Source organism: Sander vitreus, chromosome 6 (assembly GCF_031162955.1).
Source record: "Sander vitreus isolate 19-12246 chromosome 6, sanVit1, whole genome shotgun sequence".
Taxonomy (NCBI): domain Eukaryota; kingdom Metazoa; phylum Chordata; class Actinopteri; order Perciformes; family Percidae; genus Sander; species Sander vitreus.
The window spans coordinates 32,140,727-32,152,355 of NC_135860.1; the positions used below are offsets into that span (position 1 = coordinate 32,140,727).

Genomic DNA, 11,629 nt, shown 5'->3' on the forward strand with positions numbered 1-11,629 from the left:
CACTAAACCACCAGATGGTGGATCTCTTCCAGAGGGGACACTCCTACAAAAGGGGAGGACACACACTTCATTCACACGTTTTCCTCCCCTTCCTGCATGAATAGTGTGACAAAGCAGAGGCAGCTGGGGAAAGCATTCAGCAGTAGTGCCTGCACTGCTTAGCTGCATTCTCGCAACAGATCTGGGGCAAGAGGGCAGCAGGCCATGCATAAACACAACTAGGGGAGATAATGGTGCCCAGCTACTCTTAGGAACTGAAGAGCTATAGTGGTCCATGTTTCACTGCTAGACAGTCTCTGGTTTTGCTAACAGAGAGCAGAGGAACTTGTGTTTGCTTTATATAATAGGCTCCAAGTTTTGTATTCACCAACTCAACATGGGGTGCTCCTCGTCCAGTGCACAGACAGTTGATCAAGAGAAAAGACCAGGTACAAAGCCAGAGGAAAGCAATGGAGATACCGTGGGTAAGTAATCACCTAGGTAGAATTTAAATGTTTAAAAGTGAAATTTATATTTATTTGTGTGTTTTTTAACTGGCGAGCAGAAAATATGATGTATACATTTACTCAAGATATGTACAGTAGTTGCTCTAAGTTACTTTCCTTTTGTCAAGTCTTGCTGAGGGGTGTGTGACTGCTGCTGGTTCCTCTGGAACACTGTGTGCTTTTTCACTCTTCTGCTGCTGCACAGCATACTATAGTACCTCATGGAGAGAATTATTCATGTTAACCCTGTTTCTCATCAGTGCCCAGAAGTGGATGGCATTTATTTTTAATCAGCCATTTCTAGGTTGATGTCCATTAAAAGTGTGTTGACAAAAACTACATTGCATGATTTATTGATGAAGTGAGAGCTGACTTGTATGTTAATGTTTCATTCTCTCAACCTTATTGCACAAAGCTAATTGGGCATTTACATGTAGGTGTAAACCTAAATCGTTAGAATTTAGCTCAGATTGCATACAACTCCAACAGTAGCACTGTGTGAAAGCCAGCTGGGAGTGTTTTAGCAGTCCATCTGCAGCCTGAGGCAAGAGTTGCAACCCAATCTGTTTTCCGCCACTCCACAGTAGTCTGATTAGTCTGAGTAGATATTTTTCACGCACAAAAAATGTCTTCTACAAGATCAAACCGATGTGATCCAAAAGATTAGGGCTGCCCACTTTTATTCGCTAAATCGATTTTCTTTTTAGTTGGTTAGACATTTATTAATGATTTATTTTCTTAATAGTGATTGACTTATTTCCGAGAAACTTATGAGCACAATATTTAAAGTGGTGCTTTTGCATGACTCTTTGTGGAGAAACTCAGTTTTACAGATCTGTCGATTAAATCAACTAATCGATTAGTCGGATCTATAAGAAGCTTATAACTTATAGAGTGTTATTCGACTAAGAATTTCTTTAGTCGAGGACAGACCTACAAAAGATAATAATAGTAGCTTTATTTATATAGCACAACAGTTACCAAGTGCTTTTATTATTTTTTAATATAAATAGTTACAACAAATGTCATCGGTTAAGAAAACACCACAAGATAAAAGTGAGTGTTAAGAAGAGATTTAAAGGACGATACTGAGTTTGCCAGCCTGAGATCTTCAGACAGGGAGTTCCGCAGCTGAGGGACCCACCCGGACAACCTGGTCACCTTAGTGTGCGGCTTCTTCGTGCTTCCAAAGTTTGTATGCCAAGGTTTTCTCGAAAAGTGAGTCGCTTAGATGAACATCTATGTATGCAAGATGAGGCGTGTTTGAAATTCACTCCTGGAATTTACAACTCACACAAACAATAGATGCCGGATTGCAAAGGAGAGAGAGGAGGGGCTAGGAGACTGATGCCCTTTTGAAAAGAACCCCTTTCAGGCTAAGGAAATTCCTCTGCATAGGATTTTAGCATCTAAACATGCGGTCATGCTCTGTGGGTAATCGCCTTGGTTTATTTGGCTTTGCATATGGACTGTCTGTGTTCAAGCCTGTGCAGACGCCTACCAAGAGGTCTGACACAGACCATGATTGTCAATTCATGGGTTTCACCTACTGGCACATGGCTATGTCATGCCTGGCACAGCTGCATGTACAGTATGTTCTCACTCCATCTCCATCTTCCCACATAAACACAACGTGACAGTTACTGTCCTTGATAGAAAGTGTCCCTTTTTTGCATGTAATTGCTCCAGCTCATGCCCCCCACCAAGTTAATTCTTATGGTAATGTTAAAATGTTACTACAACACGCTCATCAAGTTATTTGATAGATTTCAATATTGATCCAGCTTGATATGCTACGATGACAAGTGGCTCATGCCAGCCACCAAGCTAATTCCTACGGTAACGTTCTAACGTTACAACACTCAAGTTATTTTTAGCATGATTGTTTTGACCACAGACAACAGCGCTGGGCTAACCCACGATTTAATTCACCACATACTATAACGTTGACAACAGTAGCTGTATGGGTTGTCAATTCATCTAATGGTAAGTTAGCAAGTTAGCGCTACATTAGCTAACGTTACATTAGCTAATGTTAACTTGTCGCTGTTTCATTAGAATGAAATTCCATAACGTGAATAAATGTGACTAAACGTAACGTGAAAAACTTAACGACAGCAACTCCCATGATCGCATGCTACTTCACGACATCATCAAAGTCTTTTGTTATTGTTTTGATTGAGAGACCCCTAGTGACCAAAAACTACATATTGTACGTTTAATACCTGGATAAGGTAAAAATGTAGCTTAAAAGTTTTGAGCAAAGTTAGGGACTGACCAAAGCCTAAACGGGTGGTATTATACCTGGTATAGTTCCTCTGTATTTAAGTAAAGCATTTCCACCTTCCACTATGTCACTGTGTGATGTTTGTGTCAGGGCATTGTCTCTCCAGCCAGCCAGCTATGGTCACCTGGAGAAGCTTGGGTCCCTTTCCAGGCTCTTACATCACCCCAACAAGAGAAGCAGTTATTGTTCTATTTGCCCTGGCAGGCTTCTCTAAATATGGCTGAATGGGTGGAGGTTTAAATCATACAGTGTACCATCTGTCTAACAAACCAGCTGTATGCCTTTGCCATCCAAGCCACCACTGGTCCCATCCCCTGTCCAGGCCCCCCGTTTGTCCCCCTCCCTCCCCTCTGTGCTATTGGCCAGCCATGGCACTGTTTTGACTGGGATCCCTGGCATCTTTGGCTGATAAATCATGTTTACACACGGGTCATCCATGCCTGGAGAAGCTGTCTCTGTCTCGACCCAAACAGACTTTTCAACACCACGTTGTGGCCTGCTGTGCAGACAACAGCTTTGTATTCTCTGTGATAGTTGGTGTTTGAGGTGGATCTCTGCTTAAAAAACTACACACTGATGGAGAACATGTTTGAAATCTGTTGAAGAAATGTTTTCTAAGTCAAACACCATTATAAGGATTTAATTTCTGATAACACTTCTACTTTTGCAATCTACACTGCTCAAATGTGATTTTAGAAATATTTCACTTCACATAAACACTTTTGCATGTTACGTGTTCTTCCACTGGCTCATTTTCATTTGATTTGCCAGGCCGTCACATTCCCTTCCACCCATCACTCTCAGCTCTCTTTACCACTTCAGACAGACAAATAAAATCAGGAAGCTGCAGCGTCCAAACTATCCACCCATTCAGCTAGCTGAACCCTTCTGGTATTTGTGAACAAAGTCCAGACAGTGTTTTTGTAAAGAGTTGTAAAACTGTGAAATACTGTTGAGGGAAACTGTAACAAGACACGTCGAAAGCTTCTGTTAGGCCGTTGTGATTCCTGTAACTGAGATGTGCGTTGCCGTTCCTGACATTTGACTTTCCAAGCCCACTATTGTTCCTTATCTGTTGTATTTTCATCCAAGGGCTGATGGCTTGTTCACACAGTTATAAGAGCAGGGGGTCAGGGAATGAGAATAAAGGTACGGTGTCCTTCCAAAGTATTTAATTTCCTCCAAGAGTGGCTTGCATGTCCTCTGGGCTTTAGACAAACAGGCTTCAATAAATCACATTTCCAACTACGGAAATGAAAGGATGTTTTCTTTAGCATGCAGTCTGTGTGCCTTATTTCCTATCTCCTGCCTTTTCATGTTGAGTTTGAAACAAGTTTAAAATAAACACCTTTTTATTTATTCAAGAAAAGAACATATAGGAACATACAAAAACACCCTGCAATATAGCAGTTGATTTTTTGTTGAATGTCGCAGTTAGGATGCACTTTATGAATGTATGAAGGTATGTTGTCATGACAAATGTGGTAACTTATTAACAAAACCATTCAATGCATAGATTCACTTAAAGACCCCCTCAGTTCAAGCTCATTCAAGTTAGGAATCTTCTTTAATCTTTTCTGTTGCTCAGCGTTGTCACGTAGTTACTGCTACAGATTAACAGGGCCTGTGAAAATGGATGCACGATTACAGGGTCTCACAAAGGACTGTTGAAGATCAGTGCCGCATGCTTGCCAGTCGTAAATCCTAATCCAGCTTCTCTTGTCATCCTTGTACTGACAGCACTCAGAAACGGTATCATCCAAGAAGATGCACAAACCATTGAGGACCAGATGCAGTTGCCTGTGCAGACTGCCTTACCAGACGATCTTCAACCGGGAGCCGATGATGAGGCGGAGGCCGTGTTGGTAGCCCTGGAGGCCCAGGAGGATCTTGGCTCTGGGGAGGACCTCCTGACTGCTCCTGAGCCTCTGCCAGAACCTGCTGCCCCTGCAGAGCCAGCCCTAGAGGTTGCTGCTCCAGCGGAAGCCGCTACGAAACCTGAGGCTGCTGTAGCTTTGGTAGAGGCACTTCCCCCTGTGGAAGAAGCTGCCGCTGTAGAAACTGTAGTGGCTGAGGCCGCTCCGGAGGTCCAAGCCCATGTTGAGGCTACAGCGGAGGCCCCTTCTGATGAATCTGTTGTAGCTGTGCAGGCAGAGGCCCTTGCAGTTGTTGAGGAGGTGGCCGCTGAGCCAGCAGAAGCCTCTCGTGAAGTTGCCACCCCTGCGGTTGAATCTGTTGTATCAGAGCCAGCAGAGGCCTCACCTGAAGTTGCCCCCACTGCAGTTGAATCTGTTGTATCAGAGCCAGCAGAGGCCTCTCCTGAAGTTGCCACCCCTGCGGTTGAATCTGTTGTATCAGAGCCAACAGAGGCCTCTCCTGAAGTTGCCACCCCTGCGGTTGAATCTGTTGTATCAGAGCCAGCAGAGGCCTCTGCTGAAGTTGCCACCCCTGCGGTTGAACCTGTTGTATTAGAGCTAGCAGAAGCCTCTCCTGAAGTTGCCATGCCTGCTCTTGAACCTGTTGTATCAGAGCCAGCAGAGGCCCCAGTGATTGTGGAAGAGGCAGCAGCTGCAGCGGCTGAGGCCCCTGCTGAAGTGGCTGCTCCTGTGGAGGCAGAGGCTCCAACTGACAATACTGCACCAGCTCCTGCCTCAACAGCACCATGTGAATCCTCAGAACCAGGTGAAGCGGTAGCCTCAAGTGAAGTTGTAGTATCAGATGAGGCTTTGGCACCAGTTGAAGCTGCAGGCCCAGGGGAAGCTGCAGTCCCAGTTGAAGTTGCAACCCCAGGGGAAGCTGCCGCCCCAGGTGAAGTTGTAGTACCAGATAAGGCTTTGGCACCAGTTGAAGCTGCAGCCCCAGGTGAAGTTTCAGCCCCAGATGAGGCTTTAGCACCAGGTGTAGTCTCAGCACCGGCTGAATCGGCAGCACAGCTTCTTATAGATCCAAAGATTGCTGCAGCAACTATTCCAGAGTTGCCTCCATTATCTCCAGTCACTGTTGAGGCCCAAACCGAGCCTCAGAAGGCCGTTGAGGAGGCAACAGCAGCTCCAGCAGCAACAACTGTGAGCTCAGAGTCTGCGGCAGACTGTGCAGCACCAGCGGAGGCTCCTGTGGTTGAATCCACTCCAGCTGAAGCACCCTCGGCACCAGCCCCTGAGCCCTCACCTGAAGGTATGGATCTCTGGCTAACACATCTGAATTGCTCTCTATTCTAGCTACTAAAAAAACAATTTTTTCCCTCTTTACAACATAAGGCTTGATTTATGGTTCTGTGTTGAATCTAGGCCGTAGGTACTACGTAGGTACGCGTAGATAAGGACCCACCGTAGCCTGACGTACAGCTCCCCAGAAATGTAACTACACATTGCACGAAGCAGACTGCAACAACTGTGATTGGTACGCTTGGCCGTGGCTTTGGTAGCGGCACATTTCCCCATGGTCATTTCTGGGTTCGACTTATCCGTGAACAACATGAAATCGGGGAGAGGGTTAACTTTTCCTGCTACAGCTTTCTGACCGTGGTCAGAAACCACAGGGGAGACACTTTGTTTCTCCCACTATGCCTCTAGAGTCGCTACTCTCTCCGAATCAGCCTTAAAGGGGGGAATAGATTACCACAACATAATCTATCTATCTATCTAGCTAGCTATTTAAAGCTGATTTGCATTTTCAGTTGACACACTGCAATGTGGCGTGGCCACATTTCCTCTATGACTATCAACAGCTAAAACAAGGATGACAATTGGATGCTATTGGAAGATGGCTGCCATTGTTGAGAGAGTTCTGTATGTCTTGAGAGAGTTCATGGCTCAGTGATTTACTTGATTAAACACAAAATTGTTTCCTGACAAACCTGCCATGCTAACTTTGACTTTAAGGCGTCAAATCATGTTTTGACCTGCTTCATAAGGCATGATCCACCAATACTGACAGATCGGAGGGCTGGGTCTCTGGGTGGAGATCAGGCAATGCATCACCACTGGGTGAAATAGCTGTGGAATCTATGCAAACATGCATTAGGCACTAAGCCTGTGCAAACAAGCAGGAAATGGTGAAAAGGCAGAAAGAGGTCAGTAAAAACAGATACAACTGAACTGAAGTGATGTGCACATAGATGAGATGTTGTTTACATTCAGGTAAAGAATTAATGGTCCTTCACTAGCCAATTTATCTTCTTGTTAAACATACAGCCAAAGTAAGATTGTTTTACATCACCACCTCGGAGGTCCTACCTGGTAAATAAGATGGTATCCAACGCACATACAGTTACCAAAACCAAACTCTCTGAACCATTCAACCGTTCTTGTAATAAACCAATCCTTCACATAGGTTCCTGTCTGTACTCCTGTGATTGGTTGGAGCTGACAGGATGAACAGGATATTGTTTGCCTATGAGGCTGAACAGATAACGCTGTGTGAGAAATAGAAAGCAGCCATACACTCTTAGAGCGAGAAATGAAGGCTTGTTTTGAGTGTGTCGATTATAACAGGAGCATGTTGTCAACACAACAGATCCAGTCACGCAACTCTCACTCATTGTACTCTATTGTGAAGTGACTACAGAATAATCATGCCCTGCTGCTTCCAATTACATAAGACAATGTAAATGCCCTTCAAGCCTGACTGCATTCCAGTCATCATTCAAAATAGTTAATGTGATTGTGATTACTCTGTATGATTCTACTCAGATCCTCATTTATTTTAACGCTACTACATCTGTTCAATTTCATTTAGAGTTTGTTCTAGTGATGCCATTTGTTCCCTCAGTACTGAAGCTAATGTCTTTAAGACTGATACAGACACGGTAGCACTCCTTTACATACTTGGCCCCAATATGTGGAATTTTACACCTTTTTTAAATACAAAGTACAGGGATTCTCTGGTTAAAATCTGTGAGATACACTGTGTACAATTATTGACTTTATTTAGAAAGCAATGACTATTAAAATAGTGCCAACTGTCAAGTGTGTATTCTGCATATTATCTCACTAAATGCATAGTGCCTTGACTCACAGAGAACATTCTGTACTTTTAGGGAAGAGACGCCCCTCCAGGCAGCATGTGTAGTATTCTGGTCCGGTGTGAAAGACCTATAGTATTGCATGTGTGTTCGTGTGTGTGTGTGTTCGTGTGTGTGTTTGTGTTCACTCGCTCGCTCAGACGCCAGGCAAATCACTAGTTGGCCAGTTCAGCAGAACCAGATGTGGCTAAGAAGAAATGTTAGCTCGTCACTTCTTCTCTGTGGTGCATTGTTACAGTAGTTATGTCTTTAGTTTGGTGATGGTGAAGTCATACCGTTGCTGTCAGACAGAAACCTTGTATCTCCAGATTTCATATTTCCTCTTTTTTTTCTTTTTCTTCATATGTCAATGCCATTGGTCACTCTTTATATCCGTCTATGGGTTTTACAAATATTTTATATTTAAGCAGTGATGAGGCGATTTTGCCTGACTTCATCTGAGGTAAATAGCACAACCAAATGTTCTCAAAGTAGCGTTTTTGTCATTTTCCTTGTCCACCTCCAACGGTTTTGGACATACAAGGCTTTTACAGCACAGCAACAATATTCTTGAACAAGCTCAAAGTTCCCTCGGCATGAAAGACAATGTGGTTTATATTGTATTATGTATTGATTTTTTGTGTGTGTGTGTGTGTGTGTGTGTGTGTGTGTGTGTGTGTGTGTGTGTGTGTGTGTGTGTGTGTGTGTGTGTGTGTGCGCGCGCACAGTGGTGTCTGCAACTGAGGCCTCTCAGGATACAGACAGCGTCAAAGCCAAAAAGGAAGATTGAGTCGGTGAGAGCACAACCACACATAAACCCAATACAAATACTGCAGGATCACATCGGTATCCTCAATATTCTCCTATGAATGTAGAGTACCCATAAACAACTTTTTCCGGGGGTAAAAAAACGAGTGCATGGTGTTTATGGAGTGAATTTTGATGCAAAAAAAAATTGAATACTGTTTATGCGATAATTCTGTCAAACCTACTCTAATTAAAACACTGAATGTGAATTGTGGAAATTGATGTTACATGTTTAAGCATTTTCTAATTGTATTCTTTATCTTCTTTCAGACAGAAGAGATGCACCAAAATAACTAAACCCCCAAAGCTACCATTGCACGGAAACTGGAAGAAAAACAAGACCAAGCAATAAACGCTACATTTTCAGTATTGTTATCAGCGCTTACCAACTGTACCAGATACATTAATATGCACAGTGCCTTGATAACATGTCATTTAGGAAATTTTTCCTACATTTGTAAATATAAACCTTTTATTATGTTTTTCTATTGAGACCTTAAGTGCCTGGAGCCACATACAGTACTCTACACGCAGGCCTATGCAGAAAAAAGGCTATAAAAACACTTTGGTTAGATGAGACAAGAGGGTGCAATATTCTGTGAAATCTGTGAACTCTTGTGAGAGTGTGATTAACTAGGGAAGGGTACTTCAAATAGCTGCTTCTGAGGAATACAAGCCAAATGCAACTGTGAATAAAATTATGCAAAGAGCTTAAGGTGACACAGACACCAAACGGGGTGGATGAACACACCGACTAGGTTTACACTGCCAGCCTAATTTTGTATCCCCTATATAGAACTGATTTTAAAGTATCACATTTCCACAGATTGAATTTTTAGGTTTTATTAAGTCTAATTTCTGCCATAAATCCACATTTCTGATTGGTGTTTTAACATGATTTAATTAAAGCCTTTCTAATAAGGTTACTTTAATTAATAGGAATTACAATACTAAATGTTAAGTAACAGGGTGGACAGTGTAATACTGATAAACACTACTGTAAATCAAATCTGTGTTTTTTTTCTGTTTTAAGTAAGGGAGAAAACATCAGATTACAGGCGCATATACAAAAGATTAGTAATGATATAATCATTGCCAGGTTGAGGATGCAGATGATAACCCAAGTTCTGATATGTCGTCTTGGTGTTCCATGAAGCTATTTTGTGAAGCTGCACTGCAGCTGGCAGATCATTTAATTATCTTTCTGAAAATGAAGGTGTTTCCAATTGTAAATTCAACAACGCATTCTCACGAACGTGTTCGTATGATATCGTACAAAAACGTGTTCACACCCATTCGTATGATATCCTACGAAATTAGGCGACCGCCGCTTGGTCACATGACAACCTGTCACAAGACTCACGTGACTTTGAGCCGGGTACCGGGCACTGTGAGCTGCCGGTCGTTTCAACAACCTTTACAGTTAAGTTTAGCGGCGGCGACAGTTAGGTTTAGGCACCAAAACAACTAGTTGCATGGGACACAAGCACGCGTTTCCTGGGTACACGTCTTGTGTTTTCCCCGGGACGCAAACTCTGCTCCCCGGCCTAAAAGCCCGATGTTTTATGATTTCTTTTTTTTATTTTTATGACCTCCAGCAGCAGTCAATGAGGTGCATATAGCAAAAAATACTGTGAATACATATGAATTAAAGTGCTCTACTTTTCATAGCGATATGTACGAAAGGTTGATGAAAACAGCCTAATTCAAAGGCCTCTTAAGGCCTAGCAACGCTGATGACATATGCACATTGGTTTTGGTTTGCATTCATTACATACATGTGTCCCACAGTAAGAGATCACCTAGGACGTGATTTTTAAATGATTAGTTCTTAGTGTGAGTTCTTAGAAAATGATTTAAATTGTGTAAGATGTGATGTACGGAAGTGGAGAATGGCCGTGCTTTAAATTATTGTTTTAATGCCATTATCTCAACAAGATCACAACACTTTACTTGAAGGTATTGACATAATCGTGACATGACACTGTCATAACTATGACATGACACTGTCATGAACATGTCATAAATGTTATAAACAAGTCATAAACATTTGACTTCTGTCATTAAGTGTCATTCGGTTTTTGTCATGACAAGTTGACATTGTTTGGGTTGTCTTGATTATGACAACTTAACATTAATCAAAGTGAGAAGTTGTCTTGGTCATGACAAGTTGACATTAAATTTGTTTGGGATGTCTTTAATTAACCAGGATGACATTACCAGAGGATGTCTTTGTAATGACAACTTGACATAATGTCATCCTGTTTAATGTCAAGTTGTCTTAATAAGGACACTCTAAAGAAATGTAATGTCAAGTTGTCATGACAAAGACATCCTCTGGTAATGTCATCCTGGTTAATGTCAGCTGTCATTACAAAGACATCCCAAACAAATGTAATGTCAACTTGTCATGACCAAGACAACTTCTGGTAATTGATTGTCAAGTTGTCATAATCAAGACACCCAAACAATGTCAACTTGTCATGACAAAAACCGTATGACACTTAATGACAGAAGTCATAAACGTTTATGACTTGTTTATAACGTTTATGACACGTTCATGACAGTGTCATGTCACGATTATGTCGATACCTTCAAGTAAAATGTTACCCAAGTTAATAATTGGATAATTATCCCGAGGTAACAAGATAATTAACTTGTGATCTCGAGACAACCGCATTAAAAAAGAACAATTGCAAGCGTGGCCGTGCTCGGCATCCGCAGTGATGGATGTTGTGGTAACAAATTTGTTTTGATGTCTATCTTTTTTCATCCGTTTCTTTCTCTGTAATATATTCCTTATCTGAGCTTTGTCTATGATTCTGCTAACCTAGTGTACAGAATAAAGTTTGAATCACTAATACAAATGTGTGTTTTTAAATGAAATGAGACTGTATGTCAGTATGGCAACCAGCACATTACTAATACCCCAATACATGTTTCATGTTTTTTTTTTTTTTTTAAACAGAGTGCTGAGTGACAGTAGGTTTCCTACAGTCATGTGAAAAAATTAGGACACCCATGCTAAAGTTGACTAAAAAGAGGAAT

At 42.0% G+C, this 11,629-nt stretch overlaps 1 protein-coding gene across 1 annotated transcript; it reads left to right on the forward strand.

The window, feature by feature from the left end:
- Window positions 1-103: 103 nt before the first annotated feature.
- On the forward strand, window positions 104-11,015 carry LOC144520105 (uncharacterized). The gene is made up of 4 exons (XM_078253773.1): window positions 104-464; window positions 4,513-5,946; window positions 8,503-8,568; window positions 8,852-11,015. The coding sequence occupies exons 1-3, from the start codon at window positions 377-379 to the stop codon at window positions 8,562-8,564; spliced, it is 1,584 nt and encodes a 527-aa protein (XP_078109899.1). The 5' UTR covers window positions 104-376; the 3' UTR covers window positions 8,565-8,568; window positions 8,852-11,015.
- The last annotated feature ends 614 nt before the right edge of the window (window positions 11,016-11,629 follow it).